Source organism: Perca fluviatilis, chromosome 19, assembly GCF_010015445.1.
Source record: "Perca fluviatilis chromosome 19, GENO_Pfluv_1.0, whole genome shotgun sequence".
Classification (NCBI taxonomy): Eukaryota; Metazoa; Chordata; class Actinopteri; order Perciformes; family Percidae; genus Perca; species Perca fluviatilis.
The window spans coordinates 2005119-2031691 of NC_053130.1; the positions used below are offsets into that span (position 1 = coordinate 2005119).

The 26573-nt window shown below is 41.0% G+C and overlaps 2 protein-coding genes and 2 pseudogenes across 7 annotated transcripts in view; 1 reads left to right on the plus strand and 3 right to left on the minus strand.

Annotated features, from left to right (window-relative positions):
- The first annotated feature begins 1025 nt into the window (after positions 1-1025).
- The window catches only part of LOC120547899 (PDZ and LIM domain protein 7-like), a 105728-nt gene continuing 80180 nt past the window's right edge, over positions 1026-26573 (plus strand). For all 6 annotated transcript variants that reach the window (XM_039783716.1, XM_039783717.1, XM_039783719.1 and 3 more), the window contains exons 1-3: positions 1026-1165; positions 1409-1501; positions 7171-7387. In XM_039783716.1, the coding sequence (XP_039639650.1) occupies positions 7292-7387 (96 nt within the window). In that variant the 5' untranslated portion in view covers positions 1026-1165; positions 1409-1501; positions 7171-7291. The remainder of the gene's footprint in view (positions 1166-1408; positions 1502-7170; positions 7388-26573) is intronic.
- Positions 11398-15185, minus strand: LOC120547900 (nuclear factor 7, ovary-like). The gene is made up of 2 exons (XM_039783722.1): positions 15153-15185; positions 11398-14815 (listed from the first exon to the last, which is right to left on the minus strand). The coding sequence occupies exon 2, from the start codon at positions 14806-14808 to the stop codon at positions 13414-13416; it is 1395 nt and encodes a 464-aa protein (XP_039639656.1). The 5' UTR covers positions 14809-14815; positions 15153-15185; the 3' UTR covers positions 11398-13413.
- On the minus strand, positions 18926-20761 carry LOC120547903 (annotated as a pseudogene).
- Positions 24534-26414, minus strand: LOC120547904 (annotated as a pseudogene).

The following is a 26573-nucleotide window of genomic DNA, read 5'->3' on the forward strand; positions in this document are numbered from 1 at the left end:
ACACACACACATGCAGACACACACACTCACATGCAGACACACACATACACACACACACACACACAGGCATGCACGTACAGACACACACACACACACACACATAGACTCACACACATAGACACACACAGATACAGACAAACACACACACACACACAATCACAGACACACACATGCAGACACAGACACACACACAGATACAGATACAGACACACAGTCACAGACACACACACAGACAGACACATGTACACACACACAGACACACTCACATGCAGACACACACACATAGAGACTCACATGCAGACACACACACATGCAGACAGTCACACAGAAATAGTAAAATAAAATACATTAAAATATATCAAAGCTAATAAAATAAAAAAATAAGAAACTGATCAATGGGCCAGAAAAACTGAACTACAGCCCTAAGAGTACACAGTTACTCCTGCCTCTTTAAATATCAACCCCGCTAATGGAAATCCAGCCGTAGGCGACTGTCCGTTTCCTAGGATGGCGACGGAAGGTCCCGCCCTACTCTGCCCTACTCTGCCTGTGATTGGCTAAACCTGGTATTCCCTATCCAATCTCACCCGTCGTGCCTAAATCTAACCAATCCGACCAACGAAGCTTGGGAGAAGAGGAAGAAAAGCTCTTTATCGAGATGAATTGTAGATGAGAATTTGTTGTTTGTGTGTGTTATGTGTGTAGGCCTACGTGTATACACATATGTGTATATGTGTGTTTATGTATATATTTGTATTCATGTATTTCTCCGAATGATTTGTATATGCGACAGGAAGATGTTTGTTATATAAGTAAATTTGTGGTATCTTGTAATCCCACGTGGGATGGGCCAAAATGTTTTGGCATGACACAGAAATAAAACAGAACTAACTAACTAGCTAACTAACTAGCTAACTAACTAGCTAACTAACTAACTAACTAACTAGCCAATCAGAGGCAGAGTAGGGAGGGATTATCCTTCGCCATCCTAGGAACCGCAAATTCACCAACATTTAACTCCCCCCTCCCCTCCCGGGCCTCCCTCCTGCTCTCTGCCCGGGCCGGGGCACCGGAGGCGGATTCCCCGGATCACCGCAGGCTGTCCCGGACCGGTCGGTGTGTGTAGGCTACGGTTCACGGAGCTACAAGGGAACAGCGGCGGCAGGTATTCACCTTTCAAACTGTTTGCCACCTGTCTGTGTCCGCGTGCTTCTGCTCTCTAATCCCTTCTTCATCATCACTAGGCAACAAGTTGCACGGCCCGGCCCGGCCCGGCTCACAGAGCCCTCCGCCCGGGTCACACTGGTAACTTTCCCCCGCAGAAGCTGTTTGTGTGCTCAAGGCATGAATAAGATTATAAGTTAGTTTGTTTAAAAGTGTATCATATTCGGTATGTTTTTTCTTTCAGGGTGTACACTGGGTTCCGTGCACGGAGCGGCCCTGCTGGGCGGAGCAAAGAGCAGGTGGGCGGTGTCTGTCTGCAGAGCACCTGAGATACAAGGTGAGCAGTCAGGAATCACTTTGTGTACAGGAGGAGCATTGGGCATTCATTACAAATATACGTATGTATATATATATATATATATATATATATATATATATATATATATATATATATATATATATATATATATATATATATATATATACTGATGTCAGATTCTGATCAATAATGTTTATTTTATAGCACTTTATTTTATAACTTCTATAACTTTTTTCCATGTTATTGTGTCTAAAAGTGACTGATGGGAACAACAGTCTTTGAAATTGGTCCAGTACCACCAGACTCCATGTAAATAATCAGGACTTTTAGCGTGTATAGAGCCAGCATATCTCCACCAGACTCCATGTAAATAATCAGGACTTTTAGTGTGTATAGAGCCAGCATATCTCCACCAGACTCCATGTAAATAATCAGGACTTTTAGTGTGTATAGAGCCAGCATATCTCCACCAGACTCCATGTAAATAATCAGGACTTTTAGCGTGTATAGAGCCAGCATATCTCCACCAGACTCCATGTAAATAATCAGGACTTTTAGCGTGTATAGAGCCAGCATATCTCCACATGTAAATGGGTGAATTAAGGGTTTATTTCAACCAAACCAGAGTGGTGATTGTTGGAACACTGGAAAGATGAACCAAGACGGCTTTTGGTAGTTTTATTTAGTTTCTGTCCACTTTGAATGAAGTGTGTTTACGATGATAAAAGTCCTGATTATTTACATGGAGTCTGGTGGAGTTTGGTGATGGTGATTTCGGGGCTGTTTCATGTTAAACTAAAAGGATCTTATTCTTTAACACACACACACACACACACACACACACACACACACACACACACACACACACACACACACACACACACACACATAAACAGGAGTGTTGGACTGAACTGACCTTTTACAGGACGGCTCAATTAAGAAGCTGTTTAAAAATGATAAACTATTCTTCGAGGTCAGTTATGTGTTAATGCCCACACACACACACACACACACACACACACACACACACACACACACACACACACACACACACACACACACACAGTATTTAACACCCTCCTCATGTAGCTGTGAATTTCTCTTGCCTCTCTATGAGCAGTGACTCACATCGTGCCATCCAGTCGGCTCAGTTGGTTTTCTAAACTTGTATCTCCGAAATGTCGTGAACTGAAAACAATACTTGCACTGGCCAGTTTTGATTATTGGGTGGGGGGGGGGTTGTAACACCCCCATCGCCTCTGTAAATTACGCCTATGAACATGATTAAATGAGCTGATACATGGTTAAACCTCATTGGCTCTTACCAGTGTATCTCTGTGTGTACTTGGTCCACAGCAGTCCCACCAATCGGTCCCAAAACCTCCCAGTTAGAGAGGAAATTACCTCAACATATTCTTTATAAATCTTTACAGTCGTTCCCTGAAAGAACCGAGCAGTTCTGTCTCGTTGTATCAGCTACATCTTCTTCATAACTTGACATTTTCAGCGTGTAGCTCGCTAGCAAAAAATATACAAAATAGACATTTGTCTGTGAAGAAACATTTAGTTAAACACATTTAAAATCAGTTCATGGGTTGAGCTGCTTTTTAGTGTGTGTGTGTGTGTGTCTGTGTGTGTTCTTGTGTGTGTGTGTGTGTGTGTGTGTGTGTCTGTGTGTATGTGTGTCAACATATGTGTATGTGTGTGTCCGTGTGTGTGTTCTTGTGTGTTCTTGTGTATGTGTATGTGTATGTATGTGTGAGTGTGTGTTCTTGTGTGTTCTTCTGTGTGTGTCTGTGTGTGTGTGTATGCGTGCGTTCATGTATGTGAGTGTGTCTGTGTGTCTGTGAATGTGTGAGTGTGTGTGTTTGCGTGTGTGTGTGATCGTGTGTGTGTGTCTGTGTGTATGTGTGTGTCAACATATGTGTATGTGTGTGTCTGCGTGTGTGTGTTCTTGTGTGTTCTTGTGTATGTGTATGTATGTGTGAGTGTGTGTTCTTGTGTGTTCTTCTGTGTGTGTCTGTGTGTGTGTGTATGCCCGTTGTGTGTGTGTCTGTGTGTGCGTGTGTGTGTGTGTGTGTGTGTGTGTGTGTATGCCCGGTGTGTGTGTGTGTGTGTGTGTGTGTGTGTGTGTGTGTGTCTAGCTAACACACCGACTATGGAGAATTAGCTCATCCAACCACACTTTAAAACATCTGAACTGTCCCTTTAAGAACTGTACTTAAGCACCAACAAAGTCAAAGAAGAGCTATAGCTAAGTAAATTAAGCACAGATTAAAACACATGAATTAATTAGTGATGTGGTGAGTAACACTGTACGTAAACGTAGGGAAATCTTACTTATTTAAACCTTGAATCATGTTTGAGAAGTGCATTGGCCAGTTGCACCCTGGGAAAGCTCTCTCCATCAGATTCCTCGCTGTGACAAAGGCGTCTAAACTTAGCCGGTGATATAACAGGCTGAGCAGATCAGGCTGCGCTGGGATCAGCCTGTCAGTCTCTGCAGAGGAGCTGAACACCATTTTCTTTTCAACCTGGACCCTACTGCACATGTTTTTGTGTCTTAAGTGAATGCTGGGAACAACAAGCTTTTAAATCGGTCCAGTATTTAGCAAGAAACAAGCTGCAATGTAACGTTAACGGGCAAATGTTCAGAGTCCGTTAGTGTTCACTAAAAGTTCTGTTGTTGCCTCTGACAGACTCAGATTATTATTCTAAGTGTCTGACAACATTATAGAAAGGATCCCTACAGAGATAGACCTTTTAGTTAAAGAGTAAGATCCTTTTAGTTTAACATGAAACAGCCCCGAAATCACCATCACCAAACTCCACCAGACTCCATGTAAATAATCAGGACTTTTAGCGTGTATAGAGCCAGCATATCTCCACCAGACTCCATGTAAATAATCAGGACTTTTAAGCGTGTATAGAGCCAGCATATCTCCACCAGACTCCATGTAAATAATGGGACTTTTAGCATGTATAGAGTCCAGCATATCTCCACCAGACTCCATGTAAATAATCAGGACTTTTTTTGCGTGTAAAAAAACAACACTTCATTCAAAGTGGACAGAAACTAAATAAAACTACCAAAAGCCGTCTTGGTTCATCTTTCCACTGTTCCAACAATCACCACTCTGGTTTGGTTGTAATAAACCCTTAATTCACCCATTTACATGTGGAGATATGCTGGCTCTATACACGCTAAAAGTCCTGATAATTTACATGGAGTCTGGTAGAAATATGCTGGCTCTATACACGCTAAAAGTCCTGATTATTTACATGGAGTCTGGTGGAGATATGCTGGCTCTATACACGCTAAAAGTCCTGATTATTTACATGGAGTCTGGTGGAGATATGCTGGCTCTATACACGCTAAAAGTCCTGATTATTTACATGGAGTCTGGTGGAGATATGCTGGCTCTATACACGCTAAAAGTCCTGATTATTTACATGGAGTCTGGTGGAAATATGCTGGCTCTATACACGCTAAAAGTCCTGATAATTTACATGGAGTCTGGTGGTACTGGACCAATTTCAACGACTGTTGTTCCCATCAGTCACTTTGACACAATAACATGGAAAAATAGGGTCCAGGTTTAAAAAAAAAACAACCGAAGTTTCCCTTTCCCTGGTGATCTAGAGTTGGGCTCTCTCACCGCCATGGCTGGGGTTCAATTCCCGGTCAGGGAACTACTGTTTGCAAGACAGTGAACCTGTGCTCCTAATATTTAGGATGGGTTAAATGCAGTAATATAATTTCACTACATTGTACTGTGTGTATGTGAGGATTAAGAATAAAGTTTGATCCCTTTTGATCCCCCTAAAAGTCCTGATTATTTACACGGAGTCTGGTGTAGTTCGATGAAAGACTCATCAACAGGTTTTTGGACCTTTTCAAGAAACCTTTTCACAGCTGCATGGAAACTGGAATATTAGAGGAATATTCCTTTTTAGTAGCCATGAAAACAGCTTTGTAGGAATGTTGTCTTTTTGGGAATAAGGGCAAAAAATGGAACATTATGTGCATGTAAACGTAGTCATAGAACACAAAAAGTTAAGTTTGGAAGTAGTTTCGTGAAGTTGATGCTTTTTTTATTAGTGAAAAACAAAATAGACATTTGTCTGTGAAGAAACATTCAGTTAAACACATTACAAATAATTTCATTGGGTGAGCTGCTTTGTAGTGTGTGTGTGTGTGTGTGTGTGTGTCTTTGTGTTTCTGTGTGTCTGTGTGTGTGTGTGTGTGTGTGTGTTTTTTTGTCAGTGTGTCTGTTTGTGTATGTTTGTGTGTGTGTGTCTGTGTGTGTGTTTGAGTGTGTTTGTGTGTTTTTCTGTGTCTCTGTGTGTGTGCGTGGGTCTGTCTGTGTATGTATGTGTGTGTGTTTTTCTTTGTGTGTGTGTGTGTGTGTGTATGTGTGTGTGTCTGTTTTTCTCTGTGAGAGTGTGTGTATGTTTTTCTGTCTGTGTGTGTGTGTGTTTTTCTGTGTGTGTGTGTGTGTGTGTTTCTGTGTGTGTATGTGTGTGTTTTTCTTTGTGTTTCTGTGTCTGTGTGTTTGTGTGTGTTTTCTGTCTGTGTGTGTCTGTCTGTCTGTGTGTGTGTGTGTGTGTTTTTCTGTGTGTGTGTGTGTGTGTGTGTGTGTGTGTGTGTGTGTTTATGTCAGGGAATTGTCACCTGTTGTTAGCACCACCTGCCAAAATAAAAGACCATTAGTGCGACATACAGCTGCTTCTAGTTTGACTGCTGTCATCACTTCTGCAGCTAGTTCCTACAAATCTTCATGTTCACACTCAAACCAACAGTTGATTCATCCATCCATCCATCCATCCATCCATCCATCCATCCATTCATCCATTCATCCATCCATCCATCCATTCATCCATCCATCCATCCATCCATTCATCCATTCATCCATTAGTAAAAGTACTAACTAAACGGTTGAAATAGTGACCTTTACTCCCAGTAGTAGTAGTCTGATTGATGACCAAACTAACCTAATTATTGACAGTTCACGTATGACCAAAACTAATTAACACTATCCCCTCTTATATAACGAATGGTGTTATTAATCGTGAATGATATATATACTGTATGTACGTAATGGGATTTGAACCTGTGACCTCTCTGTTACAACCAATCTCCTGCTGACCTTTCAGCTATCGGAGCCACTTAACTCGTGGCCTTTCGGTTTCGTCTTTATCGCCACCGAGATAACGAGACATTTTCCTGGCATCGCCCCTGATTGGGTCCGAGGGAGACCCTGGGCGTGACGGAGGTGAGGGGGGGGCTTAGGGGAGGGGAGGGGGTGAGGGAGTCTAGAAGAATCTGCTCGGTCTATATTAGCCCCGGTGAAACACGGCGAGCCTGGCATACCGGGTGTCCCCTTTCACGCCATATAAGTCCACACCCCCCCTCCCTTCTACCCCCCTGCGCCCCTGCCTCACCCCGCCTCACCCATCTACCCCCCACAATGCAACAGTACACTATCTCTGGCTATTCTTAGGCTCTCACTTCAGCTCCTCTGAGCAGGCAAGTCCTCTTCTGTCTCCTCTCTCAGCTTTCTTTCTTTCTCTCTCTCTCTCACAGTTCCGGTTTGTGTCTCCGTTTTCTATTATTTTTCTACTTTCAGGTTTGTTTCTTTTATCATTTCACCCTCTTTAATATCTCTTCCTCTGTGTCCTTTCAGAGGCTCCTTGCTGCCCGCCCGCCCGACCCACCCTCCCATCCCTCCCAAGAAGCTGTGGGGTTTTAAATACAGTTTGGGTTTAACCTGCTGCTGTCTGAGGATCTTTTAGTCGCCTGGAAGAATGAGCACCTACACCGTGTCGCTGCCCGGCCCCGGCCCCTGGGGCTTCAGGCTGCAGGGGGGCAAGGACTTCAACATGCCGCTGACCATCTCCAGGGTAGGAAACACCTTTTTTTTTATCTTGGTTGCAACAACCTCTGTAGCTACTCCTGAGTTCAGACTTTCTCTCTGTGTGTGTGTGTGTGTGTGTGTGTGTGTGTGTGTGTGTGTGTGTGTGTGTGTGTGTGTGTGTGTGTGTGTGTGTGTGTGTGTGTGTGTGTGTGTGTGTGTGTGTGTGTGTGTGTGTGTGTGTGTGTGTGTGTGTGTGTGTGTGTGTGTAAATAAAAGTCTTTTAAAATCAATTAAAACCCAAAGCAACTTACAATTGTTATATAAGTCAGAGGTTGCACGCCTCTGGACCGACTAGGAGTTAAGTGTCTTGCTCAGGGACACATTGGTTGATGTATTGCTGTGGGAATTGAACCGAGATCTCCCACGCCGAAGGCATGTGTCATATCCACTGCGCTATCACCATAAATTAATGGCCAGCTTTGACAGTCGATCAATCAGTCTGAGTCGTTTTTTTATTATAAAACAGGTAAACGTGTGTGATGTCAGCTTGTTAAATGTGAATGTGTTCTAGTTTCAGACACACACACACACATGCACACACACACAGATTTTCAGAGTTTTACTGAATGAATGGAAACCAATGGCTGCAGAGGAGAAGAGAACAGCATGAAAACATGTATGCTCTGGGAAAACATTGGTATAGTACTTTAATTTAAATCTTGCTCTGGGAACCCAAACTGCAGTTTTTTTGGTCACTTTCTTCTCGTTTGTTTCTGGCTCTTTCCTGGTTTTGATGATAAAGTGTGATGTGTGGATGATTCAGGAACGTGTGAAGCCTGTAGCACAAGTAGACTTTATATTTCTACAGTTACTGTTTTCCGTCTGATGGTTTATAGATCTTGACGTGTCAGAGTGCATTTGAAGGCAGCTTTAGCCCTATTCGCACGGGATAAGTATTATCTAGGGACCTCGTGTGAATTATAAATTACCCACCCACGTCTGAGTTTCATCTGGCGCATTTGAACGGGATAAGCGAAGCCTGTGATTTTACTCGAATTTACTGACATTAAGAAACAGTAGAAACATGGGTGTGGGTAGCTCTGCTACGTGTGTTTGTGTGTGGTCAGATCTCGAGGACACACACGCGCACACACACACACACAATCTCAACCGGATAGTCAGTCATCGTCCAAACTGTGACCTCTCCTTTTCTTTCTCTCACTTTTTTCTCCGGGTGGTGTCAAGCAGGGTCCGGTTAGATGGATAAAACCAAACATTTCACCAGGTTAAAATCTATTAGCTCAAGCTTTACGCTTGATTTATTTGTAACATTAACCTCTAATTATGAAGTGAGCCCCCTCGCTTGATTGTGCATTATTTTTGATAAGCTATTGCTTGGAGATGTCTTGTCGTTATCTCTAGATGTATGATACAAACACAAAAAATATATTTACCGCATGCTGCTATACATGTCATCCATCGCCATCTAATCATTCTTTTTGTCTTCGCACTTGTGGTTTTCATCTTTCTCTTTCTGCAAATTGTATATGATGTATAGCGACATGACCCAGCACCCAAAACACTGTCAAAACACTCCAACGCACCCTCCATTCTTCGCCAAAGATGGATAAAAAGGCGCAAAAGAAGGAAATAGGTACCTTGAAAAAACAAAAAAGCCCCGCCAAATCCTGGACAAAGCAGAGATGCCGATTCGCACGGGACTAATATCATCACAGGACCTCCGTTTTCAGCGAAATATGGTAGGTCATTTGCGGGGGAATTATTACTTTACAAATTACAGACATGACTGATTCGCACGGGATTAAGATCACAGACAACCTCCGCGATTATTACAAATGACTGGAGGTCACCAGGTAATACTTATCCCGTGCGAATAGGGCTTTTGTTTCCCGGAGAAAGAGAGAAAGATAAGAGACGGAGGGACTGAGGAAACAGTCAGCTGTTCCCCAAACTCCCGGGTAATTCAGAGCTTGTGTTTGGTGGTTTTAAAACTTTCTTGTGGCAGAGATAGAGGCAGTGATGTTTCCCGTTTCCTGTACGGGACTCTCGCACCGCCTCAAAACGCACCGACAAGTCTGATCCACGCACACATGACTCTGCACCGCAGCGTCACGCAGGGTTGTGTTTCTCCAAAAGTGGAATCTGTGTCAACTCATGCTGCAGACACGCAGCTGCATTTCTTTCTGGCTTCCCCTTGCCGTCAAACCTGAAGAGTGAGACCTGCAGACCCATAGATGTACCGTCAGACCTGCAGAGTGAGACCTCTAGACCTGCAGACCTGTAGACGTACCGTCAGACCTGCAGAGTGAGACCTGCAGACCCCGGCTGTTTGATATGGCTGCCAGGATTTGTCAGGGAGGCAGAAAGCAGAGCCGGAGTCCTAAAACCGGAGCAGGTGTTGGTTTGCATCCTGGTCTCTCTGAATAGAGCAGCGACACAGAGAGAGAAAACACTCCTCCATCTCTCCTCTCTTTAAAATCTCTGTTACAAGAGCGTCCTGGCCAAGAGACAGTAGCCAAACAGTAAACCAAAGTCTCAGACGTACAACATGTAACGGTTACAAACAATACAGTATCAAATCACAGCATGATTATACAAACAGTAATAACGATAACTAGACATTTTGACAGTGTGCCTACTACTGTGCCCCCAAAGAGGGGTTGTTTTGAGCTATGTTAAGCGATTTCCGGAAGATTTCCCATTAAAGTCTATGGGAAATTTTGCAACATTTTTTTACAGATTTCGTGAAAACCGTGCGGCAAATCTCTTCGAAAAGTCAAAGCACACCATTCACGATTATTACACACGTTTTGATGTGTTTTGTGTGCATGTGTTGGCAACGCTCCGTGACTAGTAGCGGGACAAGATGTGGCGGATTAATAATAAGTATGGGGGATAATAGTCATTCTGCCGATTGCTGCTATTGCAGCACATCTGCACACTGAACTACTCTGCTGTTTGACATGTCCTGAAAAGAGAGGACAACACAGCCTACAGTAAAGTGTCTCCATGATGGTGTGTGTGTGTGTGTGTGTGTGTGTGTGTGTGTGTGTGTGTGTGTGTGTGTGTGTGTGTGTGTGTGTGTGTGTGTGTGTGTGTGTGTGTGTGTGTGTGTGTGTGTGTGTGTGTGTGTGTGTGTGTGTGTGTGTGTGTGTTGTGTTTGTGTGATTTCCACAGTGAGGGAGTAGAGGAGTGAGGGGGAGACAGTATCTTAAATGGGTCAAACATGTCCATTTAATGATAATTATACCTCTTAAGTTTGTTCTGTAATTCAAAAACGGTGGGTTCAAACGGCAAAAATATTATCATCACAAGAAAGATAAAGGTCTGGCGAACGCATTAATGTGGTTTGTGGTGTCATATATATGGGACACAGAGCAGGTAACAAACAGGGAACCGTCTGTATCTTTCCAGATATTTTTTTTCATTGTTTCTATCGGCAGTTGGTATGTAGAGAGCCAAAGGTTTAAGTCTGGTGGATTCCGTAGTTACATGTCTGTGACCAGCACAAATGTTCCTACATTTTGACCAATTTTTTTATTATTTTTCTACATTAAAGGAACACGCCGACTTATTGGGACTTTAGCTTATTCACCGTAACTCCCAGAGTTAGACAAGTCCATACCCTTCTCATCTCCGTGCGTGCTGTAACGCTGTCTGACGGCTCCAGCATTAGCTTAGCCTAGCACAGATCCTGCAGGTGAATGGTTCCAACTAGCCTACTGCTCCCAATAAGTGACAAAATAATGCCAACATGCTCCTGTTTCCATGTTGTGATTTGTATAGTCACAGCATGTACACAAAACAACGTAACATGAGACACAGCCATCTTCTAACCGCAAACAAACTGGTAACTATACTCTCAGACAGGCTTGATGCGAGCATATCACTCCGCCCAAGTACTATATTCTTCCGCCTGAGAATATAGTTCCCGGTTTGTTTACGGATAGAAGGTGGCTGTGTCTCATGTTACGTTGTTTTTTGTACATGCTGTGACTCTACAAATCACAACTAAATCCTAAAATGCACATTGCTTAGCAAGAGAGAAAATCAATTAACTGTTTAATATAGAAAATGTCAAGAAGTGTACATCACATGTCACAGAGCCCACAATGACATCTTTAACTGTCTTGTTTTGTTTGACCAACAGTCTAAAACACCCAAAATATTCAGTTTATAATAATATAAAACAGAGAAAAGCAGGAAATCATCACAGCATTATTACTTTAAAAGTGAAATTGTCAATCGATTATTAAAATAGTTGTGTGACTATCAGAGTAAACTAATCCAAAAATAAGTGAAAAATATTTTTAGTAAACTGAAACTCAATAAAAAATTTAAACCTTCAAGAAAAAATAAAACTTAACTGAAACTATATCGCTACCAGCCCTACACCAAGGTTTAAAGTAGTTGAAAGTCTCTTATTTTGAAGGCCAAATAACAGCAGTTTGTTTATTCCCTGATGGTGATAGAAAAGTATGATAAAAGGAAAGATATTTGGCAGTTTTAATCTCTCTGTAATTGTTTTTTTAAGCCTAATATTTACAATAAGTGTCTCTAAGTAAAATCCAGTTCCTGTTGGAGTTTCTTCGAGACTTAAATCGCCGTTCTGAGCTGGCTGTGATCTCTGACCCTTCTCATGTGCTGTATAAACATGTCCTGCAGGTTTTCTGTGTTTTAAAGTCTCTTCTCTGTGTGACATTAGGTTTGATCTGAGTCCCTGATAGGGGTGGAACGGTACATGTATTCGTATTGAACCGAAACGGTACGGGCGTCTCGGTTCGGTAGATGAATTTACACGGAGAATACACGGTTTAAAAATAAATAAAACTTGCCTGCAAATTAATTGATGTAATGCGGAACTACTGTTAGATATGCGTTTCTTTAGGGACACCTAATCTGTAGCCTTCCCTTAGCTCTGAAGCTCAGAGCTCAGCCTACAATTCAACCATGCCTACATGTCAAGTCGGTCCAGTGAGCCCACACCATGGGCCACACGAGGCAAACTAGCCCCTTCCAAACAAAACACGGACGTAGCTGTATCCCTTCTTGCCTCAACCACAAATGGCCTCCAGGCCCGTTTGCTTCGCTGTTAGCTATGCTGTTAGCTATGCCGTTAGCTCCGCCATTAGCTGTTAGCTCCACTGTTAGCTCCGCTGTTTGCTGTTAGCTCCGCTGTTAAGCTTACGCCAAAACTCTAAGGAATTTCCCCACTAAGGAATTTCCTCAGTGTGGGATTAATAAAGTCTATTTTAACTAGTCAACTGCTCTGTGTAACCGAAGCTGCTCTTTTAACATCCCTGCTCTGTGCATTCACATATGAGAGCAGCACTTGTCTCCCATATCACACTACTAGCTGATTGTCTTATTTTGTTTACAAGTTCCAGATGGAGTCTGGAGATGATGTTGGGTACTAACTGTTTACATCTTACTTTATACACTTCAGGCTGTTGCAACTAGCTCAGGGGAGAAACTGTATGACACTGGGTGGTAAAGCCTGAGACATCATGCACACTAAAAATTGTATCCATTGTTCTGAACCGAACCGTGATGTCTGAACCGAGGTATGAACCGAACCATGACTTCTGTGTATCGTTCCACCCCTAGTCTCTGAGCGCCGTCCTTCAGTGAAGGAGGCGCAGAGATACACCAGAGTGAAGGGAAAAATGCTTCAGGGTTTAAAAGAGCATCGGTATTTATTCCTGGGAACGTTTTGATTCAGGGAAAAGAGAGCAGAGTAGCAGTTTGTGACTCGTTAACATGCTACTGTAGCTGCAGATGTTATTCATACGACGCACAGATGTCTATGTCCTCCATATCTGCAAAATGTTCACTTTGAACTTTTGTTCTTACACCAAAAAGTATCTCAAAATAATGAGTTATTTAATTATGGATGAATTATTGTGTTTGTATTATTTTAATCTGCTGTATAAAGTTTGAACTTATTTTATCATTCATTTCAGAAATTTGTTTTTGTTTATGTCCACATAAATACATGGACACATTAAGGGTTGTTTACTATTATTATCACCCCCTTCAAACTAAAGACTATCAGACCTGTTGTTTTGTCACACAGACCTTCAGTGGTGATATCTTCAGTGGGACTTCTTCTCCTGTGTAAATGTATGGAAGCAGCCTCTCAGTGAAAGTGTGTGTGAAGGTGTGTATGTGTGTGTTAGTATCAGGATCAGAGAACGACAGCTTTCCTCTGTTCCAGTCCAGAGTCACTCTGATCCGCTGGAGCTGCTTCTTAAATGGGAGATAAGTGGGTGGAGCTGGTGGAGACCACTCTAAGTATTTAGCTTTAGAGAACCATATTATCCATAATCCAGAAGGTATGACTCCCTTCCTCTGGTCAGACTCTGCTGACACACCCAGTATCCAGGATTTGTTGTCTACAACCTCAACATCCCAGTTGTGAGTCCCTGAGTTAAAGCCCTCAGAGCCCAGGACAGACCAGTAATAATCAAACCTCTCTGGATTATCAGGAAGCTTCTGTCTGTCTCCTCCAAGTCTCACACTGGTCAGATCTTCAGACAAGATGAGGTTTGGATTAGCAGTGTTTGGGTCCAGAATCAGAGGAGTGTAGGAGACCAAGTCCTTCATCTTGTTCCAGATGTTGAAGCTCAGGTTGCCCAGGTGTTTGGCCTCGTCTATTAGAGCTCCTGAGAGCAGCTGTGGATCATCCAGCAGGGGGAACTGCTGGACTCTTTCCACTGCAGCCTTGTAGTTGATCAGGAATGAGACGTCTTCAGCTCTCAGCTGCTCATCTGTGGCTCTGACTGTGTCTGAAAGAGCTGCTATCTCTCTGCTCAGAGCCTCCATCTTCTCCTTCATCCTCTGACTCTTCTGCTCCTCTTCCTCCCTCAGTGCAGCCATCCTGGCCTCCTCTTCCTCTTCTAGAAACTGATGAAGCTTCTTAAACTGATCCTTAATCTGCGTCTCTGTGCGTCGGACCTGGACCTTCAGGTGTTCTGCTGTTTGATCAATCTTAACTTTAACTTGTTCAAAAACCTTTATCTTCTCCTTTAATGGCTCCAGAGTTTCCTGGAGTTCCTTCTTGTGTTGTTGTGCAGCTTCATCGATGGGTCTGATTCTGTGGTTGGTGTGTTTTTCTGAATGAAGACAGACAAGACACAATGGCTGCTGATGGTCCAGACAGAAGAGTTTGAGTTTCTCAGAGTGCAGACTGCAGAGAGCCTCTGAAGCTCTCTGATCTCTCTGCTGTAAGAAACTCTCACACAGCTTCTTTAACTCCAGGTTACGAGGTGGTTCTGGCCTTGAAGATCTTCTCTTACAAACTGGACACTCCTGTGTTGTTTTCTCTCTCCACCAGCTCTTCAGACAGTCTTTACAGAAGCTGTGGCTACATGACAGAAGAACAGGATCTCTAAAGACTTCATGACAGACCGAACAGCAGAAATCATCCTCTGACATGGAAGCCATTTTGTCTCTGAGAGCAGATGAAAACATCAGAAACAGCAGACGTTAAAACAGGAAGTTTCCCTCCGTCGCACACGGGAGAGGTTTGCCTTCAGGGCTGTCTGCCAGAAGGGTTTATTTGTTGTCTTAAGAGATTTCTGGCAGAAAGCCCAGAAGGCAAACGTCTCCTGTGTGCCCCTCCCTGCTGCAGAAAGTTGCCTCAGTTACTTTCACTTTGGGTCTCTAAGTGTATTTTTCAGTCTGCAGCAGATTACAGTTAAAGTATTTCACTTCTTCAGTACAGCTCCTTCCTGTAACTGTCCTCCCTCAGTTAAAGTCACAGCTTTGTAATAAAAGGTAAATCTTACCGTCTGTCTGTCGCTGCGTCTCTTCTAACTGACAACTCAACAGGAACTAACTTGTTTCCTGGTTTGTCTCAGATGACGTAATATAAGGTGTGGAGCTTCGTCAGGCAGCTGATGAGTTTGATCTTAAAGGGACAGTTCAGATGTTGTAAAGTGTGGTTGAATGAGCTACTTCTCCGTAGTCAGAAGCTAAGCAATGTCCTGCTGTGGACGGGGCAGCAGCTAAACACATTTTAGACACATAAAGACATCTATACCAGTTTAAGTAGACGCTACAGTATATTTATAATATTTCCGGTGCTTTACGTTGCTGTCAGACAGCCCTTAACGACGAGGAACTGAAGCCGTTATCTCTCTTCAAAGCCATTAAGACTCCTTTGATAAAACACATCATTTAACCCGCAGAACACAGAGCTGCTGCTCTACGCTGCCTCCATCAGATAGTTAGATTAGATTCAACTTTATTGTCATTGTGCAGAGTACAAGTACAATGACAACGAAATGCAGTTTGTGTCCAACCAGAAGTGCAATGTGATATTCAAATATAGACAGGTGGTGCATAGACAGACAAGAAATATAATGCAGTGTAGACAGTAGTGTACAGTTGGTTAACAGAAGGTGGTTTAGAGTAATATAAATCAAATATAAATATGTGCAGTGTATTAACAGTTACCTTATAAGAGCAGAATAAATATAGCTATGTCATATGACATGTGTACAGATATGTGCAATGTAGCAGCAGTAACATTATAATAGTAGTCATCAGATAGTTAGTGTGTGTTATTGTGCCACTTTGGGGTTTTAAAGGGTTAGGAACTAACTAACTGATTGACTAACTGAGGAGCAGCTTTAGCCTCTACGGCTAATTTCCAGCAGTAGTCCCGGCCAGCTGACAACAGGCATCCTAAAATACAGTTTAAAATATATTACATTACATCTATAACGACAGCATGCCTAAACAAAAGGATTAAGACATTCAAACAAGTTACACAGTGAAATAAATGATCAGTTCACTACTTTCATTGAATTTGGGTGTTTTATTAAATTTTTTGGCATTTGAAGAAAGAAATTGACAAAAGAACTTCGGAAAAGAGACCAAGACATCGAGACAAAAGTGACCGAAATGTCGGAGAAAGCTTCAAAACGTGGTGTAAACGTTGTAAAAAAATGCAGGAAAAAAAACTTTGTGAAAAGTGTCTAGCGGTTTTAATTTTTAATATTCTGACCCAGAAAAACTAAAAGTTGCATCTTGCATGGTCAGCGGGAGAGACAACATAAGGGTTAATAAAATGTTGGGTTTTATTCAGACTTGAGTCAGAATAAAACCCAACATTCGGGCATGTTGATGGAGAGAACGGGAACAGCGCGAGTTAATTTAACCTCTTTTTCGTTCTTAATGTTGGAAGAAAATGACAAAAGACAAAGTGAACTCTGGAGGACTGACCGGTTTATTGAGATGCAGGATGTGACTAGTTTAGCTTTGAGACTTTTACAGGATACATTGGAAGGTTTCTGAGCACATTACACCACTCACACATTATTTATTCATGTCTTTGTTTTCGGTTGGACACTTTTAAACAGGAAAACAACAAAATCCTAAAATGCACATTAGCTTAGCAAGAGAGAAAATCAATCAACTGTTTAATGTACAAAATGTCAAGAAAATTGTCCATCACATGTCACAGAGCCCAAGATGACGTCTTTAACTGTCTTGTTCGACCAACAGTCTAAAACCCCCAAAATATTCAGTTTATAATAATATGAAACAGAGAAAAAGCAGGAAATCATCACAATCATCACAGCATTATTACTTTAAAACGACCAAAACTATCAATGGATTATCAGAATGAGTTGTGTGTTCGGTTATTAAAGTAAACTAATACAAAAATAAGTGAAAAAAATATTTTAGTAAACTGAAACTCAATAAAAACTAAAACCTTCAAGAAAAGTAAAACTTAAAGCTACATTGTGTAAGAATTTCTCCCATCTAACGGTGAAATTGTATATGACAATCAACTAACTATTACTTTCTAGCCCCTCCTATTCCGATTGCGTTTTAACTCCTACGGTGGCCAAACCCAAAATTAGCTCTGACTATCTCCTGCAGCTGTTCTAGCCACTCCAATATTAACTTTGGTCTTGTTGCCTTGCCTTTCAACTCGCTCGTATGTATTCTGAATGATTCTGAATGTCAGATTCTACGCTTACGAGAATATTTTGATTAGTTGGTGGAAGTAATTACACGTAAATGAGCACATATTTGTGAAAGAACAAAGTTTTTTTTGCTAAGAATCAACTCAAAAAATTACACAATGTAGGTTTAAGTGAAACTATATCGCCTGGTTAAAAACTTATATATAAATGAATGCATGTTTAAAAAAACAAACAATATTTAAATCCCACGATTGAAAATCAAATGCCTACCCATCGAATGAATATTGAATATTCGATCCAGCCCTACACCAAGGTTTAAAGTAGTTGAAAGTCTCTTATTTTGAAGGCCAAATAACAGCTGTTTGTTTATTCCCTGATGCTGATAGAAAAGTATGATAAAAGAAAAGATATTTGGCAGTTTTAATCTCTGTGTAATTGTTTTTTAAAGCCTAATATTTACAATAAGTGTCTCTAAATAAAATCCAGTTCCTGTTGGAGTTTCTTCGAGGCTTAAATGCCCGTTCTGAGCTGGCTGTGACCTCTGACCCTTCTTATGTTCTGCAGGTTTTCTGTGTGTCACAAGGTTTGATCTGAGTCTCTGATCCACCAGAGTGAAGGGAAATATGTTTCAGGGTTTAAAAGAACATCAATATTTTGTTTTTTTTAAGTAGGGGAGTGCAAAGAAGTGATTCAAATCGCGATTCAAGCCCTACCGATTCAAAATCGATTCATTTTTTTAATTTATTTTTTTATTCTATGTCTACTGCAATCACGTTAGATATATATATATATATATATATATATATATATATATATACTTTATTGATCCCCAAGGGGAAATTCAAGGTCCCAGTAGCTTACAGACATCACACACAATATACACAAGCATCATAACAGGATGTTAAAATAACAAATAACAAACCATGAAAAATATGGACAATAAAAGATACTAAATAAACTAAATAAAAAATCCACATGAATGTACTAAGAGATGTATAAGATATATATATATATATATATATATATATAAGAATGGGATGCCATCCCACAGCAGTGTGTGACCAGGCTGGTGACCAGCATGAGGAGGAGGTGCCTGGCTGCTGTGGCTGTGTATGGTTCTTCCACATATTACTGAGGCTCCTGTTTGTGAAATGAATAAATTGTTGAATTGCCAATATGTCTTGTTTCTTCAAACTTCAATTATCCAATCCACCAAACACCAAACTAGTCAATGGCAGAATAACCTGTTTGGCATTGGCAGAGAAGATTTGGCAAATCTTTCATTGCCGCAATCCATATACTCAGCGCTGCTGCTCATCCCACAAATGCATGTTCCTTACAAATGGGCCACCATTTGAAAGGGAACTAAACAGGCTTTCCAACAGTATAACATTTATTGCTAAAAAGCTTTGTTAGCACAGAGAAATAATCTACCAAACACAAATTTCCTTACTTTTTGTTTTAAGTTTATATATATATATATATATATATATATATATATATATATATATTATATATATATAATTTTTATAGATACACTGGGAAGAGGTAACTACATTTATATACTGTGAATCGTTTTTGAATTGAAAATCAATTTTGAATCGAATCGTGACATTTTTCTGAATTGTGTTGTTTACTATTATTATTATCACCCCCTTCAAACTAAAGACTATCAGACCTGTTGTTTTGTCACACAGACCTTCAGTGGTAATATCTTCAGTGGGACTTCATCCTCAGTTTTAACGTTTGGAAACATCCTCTCAGTGAAAGTGTGTGTGAAGGTGTGTATGTGTGTGTTAGTATCAGGATCAGAGAACGACAGCTTTCTCTGTTCCAGTCCAGAGTCACTCTGATCCTATGGAGCTGCTTCTTAACGGGAGATCAGTGTCTGGAGCTGGTGGAGACCACGCTGAGTATTTACCTCTAGAGAACCGTATTGTCCAAAATCCAGACCGATTGTCTCCCTTCCTTGGGGCAGACTCTGCTAACACACCCAGCATCCAGTCTGTAATGTCTCCAACCTCAACATCCCAGCTGTGAGTCCCTGAGTTAAAGCCCTCAGAGCCCAGGACAGAGAGGTAATCATCAAGCCTCTCTGGATTATCAGGAAACTGCTGTTTCTCTCCTAATCTCACACTGGTCAGATCTTCAGACAGGATGACTAATGGACCAGCAGTGTTTGGGTCCAGAACCAGAGGAGTGTAGGAGACCATGTCCTTCATCTTGTTCCAGATGTTGAAGCTCAGGTTGCCCAGGTGTTTGGCCTCGTCTATCAGAGCTCCTGAGAGCAGCTGTGGATCATCCAGCAGGGGGCTCTGCTGGACTCTTTCCACTGCAGCCTTGTAGTTGATCAGGAATGAGACGTCTTCAGCTCTCAGCTGCTCCTCTGTGGCTCTGACTGTGTCTGAAAGAGCTGCTATCTCTCTGCTCAGAGCCTCCATCTTCTCCTTCATCCTCTGACTCTTCTGCTCCTCTTCCTCCCTCAGTGCAGCCATCCTGGCCTCCTCTTCCTCCTCTAGAAACTGGTGAAGCTTCTTAAACTGATCCTTAATCTGCGTCTCTGTGCTTCGGGCCTGGACCTTCAGGTGTTCTGCTGTTTGATCAAACTTCACTTTAACTTGTTCAAAAACCTTTATCTTCTCCTTTAAGGGCTCCAGAGTTTCCTGGAGTTCCTTCTTGTGTTGTCGTGCAGCTTCATCGATGGGTCTGAATCTGTGGTTGGAGTGTTTTTCTGAATCTCTGCAGAAGACACACACTGGCTGCTGATGGTCCAGACAGAAGAGTTTGAGTTTCTCAGAGTGCAGACTGCAGAAAGCCTCTGAAGCTCTCTGATCTCTCTGCTGTAAGAAACTCTCACACAGCTTCTTTAACTCCAGGTTACGAGGTGGATGTGACTTTGAAGATCTTCTTTTACAAACTGGACAGTCCTGTGTCTGTTTCTCTGTCCACCAGCTCTTCAGACAGTCTTTACAGAAGCTGTGGCTACATGACAGAAGAACAGGATCTCTAAAGACTTCATGACAGACCGAACAGCAGAAATCATCCTCTGACATGGAAGCCATTTTGTCTCTGAGAGCAGATGAAAACATCAGAAACAGCAGACGTTAAAACAGGAAGTTTCCCTCCGTCGCACACGGGAGAGGTTTGCCTTCAGGGCTGTCTGCCAGAAGGGTTTATTTGTTGTCTTAAGAGATTTCTGGCAGAAAGCCCAGAAGGCAAACGTCTCCTGTGTGCCCCTCCCTGCTGCAGAAAGTTGCCTCAGTTACTTTCACTTTGGTATAAGTGTATTTTTCAGTCTGCAGCAGATTACAGTTAAAGTATTTCACTTCTTCAGTACAGCTCCTTCCTGTAACTGTCCTCCCTCAGTTAAAGTCACAGCTTTGTAATAAAAGGTAAATATTACCGTCTGGCTGTCGCTGCGTCTCTTCTAACTGACAACTCAACAGGAACTAACTTGTTTCCTGGTTTGTCTCAGATGACGTAATATAAGGTGTGGAGCTTCGTCAGGCAGCTGATACGTTTTATCTTAAAGGGACAGTTCAGATGTTGTAAAGTGTGGTTGAATGAGCTACTTCTCCGTAGTCAGAAGCTAAGCAATGTCCTGCTGTGGACGGGGCAGCAGCTAAACACATTTTAGACACATAAAGACATCTATACCAGTTTAAGTAGACGCTACAGTATATTTATAATATTTCCGGTGCTTTACGTTGCTGTCAGACAGCCCTTTACGACAAGGAACTTAAGCCGTTATCTCTCTTCAAAGCCATTAGACTCCTTTGATAAAAACAGTCATTTAACCACGCAGAACACAGAGCTGCTGCTCTACCGCTGCCTCCATCAGATAGTTAGATTAGATTCAACTTTATTGTCATTGTGCAGAGTACAAGTACAATGACAACGAAATGCAGTTTGTGTCCAACCAGAAGTGCAATGTGATATTCAAATATAGACAGGTGGTGCATAGACAGACAAGAAATATAATGCAGTGTAGACAGTAGTGTACAGTTGGTTAACAGAAGGTGGTTTAGAGTAATTATAATTATAATTATAGTTGCCTTATAAGAGCAGAATAAATATAGCTATGTCATATGACATGTGTACAGATATGTGCAATGTAGCAGCAGTAACATTATAATAGTAGTCATCAGATAGTTAGTGTGTGTTATTGTGCCACTTTGGGGTTTTAAAGGGTTAGGAACTAACTAACTGATTGACTAACTGAGGAGCAGCTTTAGCCTCTACGGCTAATTTCCAGCAGTAGTCCCCGGCCAGCTGACAACAGGCATCCTAAAATACAGTTTAAAATATATTACATTACATCTATAACGACAGCATGCCTAAACAAAAAGGATTAAGACATTCAAACAAGTTACACAGTGAAATAAATGATCAGTTCACTACTTTCATTGAATTTGGGTGTTTTATTAAATTTTTTGGCATTTGAAGAAAGAAATTGACAAAAGAACTTCGGAAAAAGAGACCAAGACATCGAGACAAAAAGTGACCGAAATGTCGGAGAAAGCTTCAAAAACGTGGTGTAAACGTTGTAAAAAAATGCAGGAAAAAAAAAACTTTGTGAAAAGTGTCTAGCGGTTTTAATTTTAATATTCTGACCCAGAAAAACTAAAAGTTGCATCTTGCATGGTCAACGGGAAGACAACATAAGGGTTAATAAAATGTTGGGTTTTATTCAGACTTGAGTCAGAATAAAACCCAACATTCGGGCATGGTGATGGAGAGAACGGGAACAGGCGCAGTTAATTTAACCTCTTTTTTCTGTTCTTAATGTTGGAAGAAAATGACAAAAGACAAAGTGAACTCTGGAGGACTGACCGGTTTATTGAGATGCAGGATGTGACTAGTTTAGCTTTGAGACTTTTACAGGATACATTGGAAGGTTTCTGAGCACATTACACCACTCACACATTATTTATTCATGTCTTTGTTTCTACTCGGTTGGACACTTTTAAACAGGAAAACAACAAAATCCTAAAATGCACATTAGCTTAGCAAGAGAGAAAATCAATCAACTGTTTAATGTACAAAATGTCAAGAAAATTGTCCATCACATGTCACAGAGCCCAAGATGACGTCTTTAACTGTCTTGTTCGACCAACAGTCTAAAACCCCCAAAATATTCAGTTTATAATAATATGAAACAGAGAAAAAGCAGGAAATCATCACAATCATCACAGCATTATTACTTTAAAAACGACCAAAACTATCAATGGATTATCAGAATAGTTGTGTGACGATCGGTTATTAAAGTAAACTAATACAAAAATAAGTGAAAAAAATATTTTAGTAAACTGAAACTCAATAAAAACTAAAACCTTCAAGAAAAAAGTAAAACTTAAAGCTACATTGTGTAAGAATTTCTCCCATCTAACGGTGAAATTGTATATGACAATCAACTAACTATTACTTTCTAGCCCCTCCTATTCCGATTGCGTTTTAACTCCTACGGTGGCCAAACCCAAAATTAGCTCTGACTATCTCCTGCAGCTGTTCTAGCCACTCCAATATTAACTTTGGTCTTGTTGCCTTGCCTTTCAACTCGCTCGTATGTATTCTGAATGATTCTGAATGTCAGATTCTACGCTTACGAGAATATTTTGATTAGTTGGTGGAAGTAATTACACGTAAATGAGCACATATTTGTGAAAGAACAAAGTTTTTTTTGCTAAGAATCAACTCAAAAAATTACACAATGTAGGTTTAAGTGAAACTATATCGCCTGGTTAAAAACTTATATATAAATGAATGCATGTTTAAAAAAACAAACAATATTTAAATCCCACGATTGAAAATCAAATGCCTACCCATCGAATGAATATTGAATATTCGATCCAGCCCTACACCAAGGTTTAAAGTAGTTGAAAGTCTCTTATTTTGAAGGCCAAATAACAGCTGTTTTGTTTATTCCTGATGCTGATAGAAAAGTATGATAAAAGAAAAGATATTTGGCAGTTTTAATCTCTGTGTAATTGTTTTTTAAAGCCTAATATTTACAATAAGTGTCTCTAAATAAAATCCAGTTCCTGTTGGAGTTTCTTCGAGGCTTAAATGCCCGTTCTGAGCTGGCTGTGACCTCTGACCCTTCTTATGTTCTGCAGGTTTTCTGTGTGTCACAAGGTTTGATCTGAGTCTCTGATCCACCAGAGTGAAGGGAAATATGTTTCAGGGTTTAAAAGAACATCAATATTTTGTTTTTTTTAAGTAGGGGAGTGCAAAGAAGTGATTCAAATCGCGATTCAAGCCCTACCGATTCAAAATCGATTTTTTTAATTTTAATTTTTTTTATTCTATGTCTACTGCAATCACGGCTAGATATATATATATATATATATATATATATATATATATATATATATATATATATATATATATATATATATATATATTTTTATTGATCCCCAAGGGGAAATTCAAGGTCCCAGTAGCTTACAGACATCACACACAATATACACAAGCATCATAACAGGATGTTAAAATAACAAATAACAAACCATGAAAAATATGGACAATAAAAAGATACTAAATAAACTAAATAAAAAATCCACATGAATGTACTAAGAGATGTATAAGATATATATATATATATATATATATATATATATATATATAATATATATATATATAATATATATATTTTTTTTTTTTTTTTTTTTTTTTATATAAGAATGGGATGCCATCCCACAGCAGTGTGTGACCAGGCTGGTGACCAGCATGAGGAGGAGGTGCCTGGCTGCTGTGGCTGTGTATGGTTCTTCCACATATTACTGAGGCTCCTGTTTGTGAAATGAATAAATTGTTGAATTGCCAATATGTCTTGTTTCTTCAAACTTCAATTATCCAATCCACCAAACACCAAACTAGTCAATGGCAGAATAACCTGTTTGGCATTGGCAGAGAAGATTTGGCAAATCTTTCATTGCCGCAATCCATATACTCAGCGCTGCTGCTCATCCCACAAATGCATGTTCCTTACAAATGGGCCACCATTTGAAAGGGAACTAAACAGGCTTTCCAACAGTATAACATTTATTGCTAAAAAGCTTTGTTAGCACAGAGAAATAATCTACCAAACACAAATTTCCTTACTTTTTGTTTTAAGTTTATATATATATATATATATATATATATATATATATATATATATATATATTTATATATATATAATTTTTATAGATACACTGGGAAAAGTAACTACATTTATATACTGTGAATCGTTTTTGAATTGAAAATCAATTTTGAATCGAATCGTGACATTTTCTGAATTGTGTTGTTTACTATTATTATTATCACCCCCTTCAAACTAAAGACTATCAGACCTGTTGTTTTGTCACACAGACCTTCAGTGGTAATATCTTCAGTGGGACTTCATCCTCAGTTTTAACGTATGGAAACATCCTCTCAGTGAAAGTGTGTGTGAAGGTGTGTATGTGTGTGTTAGTATCAGGATCAGAGAACGACAGCTTTCCTCTGTTCCAGTCCAGAGTCACTCTGATCCTATGGAGCTGCTTCTTAAACGGGAGATCAGTGTCTGGAGCTGGTGGAGACCACGCTGAGTATTTACCTCTAGAGAACCGTATTGTCCAAAATCCAGACCGATTGTCTCCCTTCCTTGGGGCAGACTCTGCTAACACACCCAGCATCCAGTCTGTAATGTCTCCAACCTCAACATCCCAGCTGTGAGTCCCTGAGTTAAAGCCCTCAGAGCCCAGGACAGAGAGGTAATCATCAAGCCTCTCTGGATTATCAGGAAACTGCTGTTTCTCTCCTAATCTCACACTGGTCAGATCTTCAGACAGGATGACTAATGGACCAGCAGTGTTTGGGTCCAGAACCAGAGGAGTGTAGGAGACCATGTCCTTCATCTTGTTCCAGATGTTGAAGCTCAGGTTGCCCAGGTGTTTGGCCTCGTCTATCAGAGCTCCTGAGAGCAGCTGTGGATCATCCAGCAGGGGGCTCTGCTGGACTCTTTCCACTGCAGCCTTGTAGTTGATCAGGAATGAGACGTCTTCAGCTCTCAGCTGCTCCTCTGTGGCTCTGACTGTGTCTGAAAGAGCTGCTATCTCTCTGCTCAGAGCCTCCATCTTCTCCTTCATCCTCTGACTCTTCTGCTCCTCTTCCTCCCTCAGTGCAGCCATCCTGGCCTCCTCTTCCTCCTCTAGAAACTGGTGAAGCTTCTTAAACTGATCCTTAATCTGCGTCTCTGTGCTTCGGGCCTGGACCTTCAGGTGTTCTGCTGTTTGATCAAACTTCACTTTAACTTGTTCAAAAACCTTTATCTTCTCCTTTAAGGGCTCCAGAGTTTCCTGGAGTTCCTTCTTGTGTTGTCGTGCAGCTTCATCGATTAAGTCTGAATCTGTGGTTGGTTTTTTCTGAATCTCTGCAGAAGACACACACTGGCTGCTGATGGTCCAGACAGAAGAGTTTGAGTTTCTCAGAGTGCAGACTGCAGAAAGCCTCTGAAGCTCTCTGATCTCTCTGCTGTAAGAAACTCTCACACAGCTTCTTTAACTCCAGGTTACGAGGTGGATGTGACTTTGAAGATCTTCTTTTACAAACTGGACAGTCCTGTGTCTGTTTCTCTGTCCACCAGCTCTTCAGACAGTCTTTACAGAAGCTGTGGCTACATGACAGAAGAACAGGATCTCTAAAGACTTCATGACAGACCGAACAGCAGAAATCATCCTCTGACATGGAAGCCATTTTGTCTCTGAGAGCAGATGAAAACATCAGAAACAGCAGACGTTAAAACAGGAAGTTTCCCCCCGTCGTACACGGAGAGGTTTGCCTTCAGGGCTGTCTGCCAGAAGGGTTTATTTGTTGTCTTAAGAGATTTCTGGCAGAAAGCCCAGAAGGCAAACGTCTCCTGTGTGCCCCTCCCTGCTGCAGAAAGTTGCCTCGTTACTTTCACTTTGGTATAAGTGTATTTTTCAGTCTGCAGCAGATTACAGTTAAAGTATTTCACTTCTTCAGTACAGCTCCTTCCTGTAACTGTCCTCCCTCAGTTAAAGTCACAGCTTTGTAATAAAAGGTAAAATTACCGTCTGGCTGTCGCTGCGTCTCTTCTAACTGACAACTCAACAGGAACTAACTTGTTTCCTGGTTTGTCCCAGATGACGTCATGTCATATGTGGAGCTTCGTCAGGCAGCTGATACGTTTTATCTTAAAGGGACAGTTCAGATGTTGTAAAGTGTGGTTGAATGAGCTACTTCTCCGTAGTCAGAAGCTAAGCAATGTCCTGCTGTGGACGGGGC

Excerpts from the sequence above, each read along its gene's own strand:
- LOC120547900 (XM_039783722.1), bottom strand. The coding sequence starts at position 14,808 with ATGGCTTCCATGTCAGAGGATGATTTCTGCTGTTCGGTCTGTCATGAA.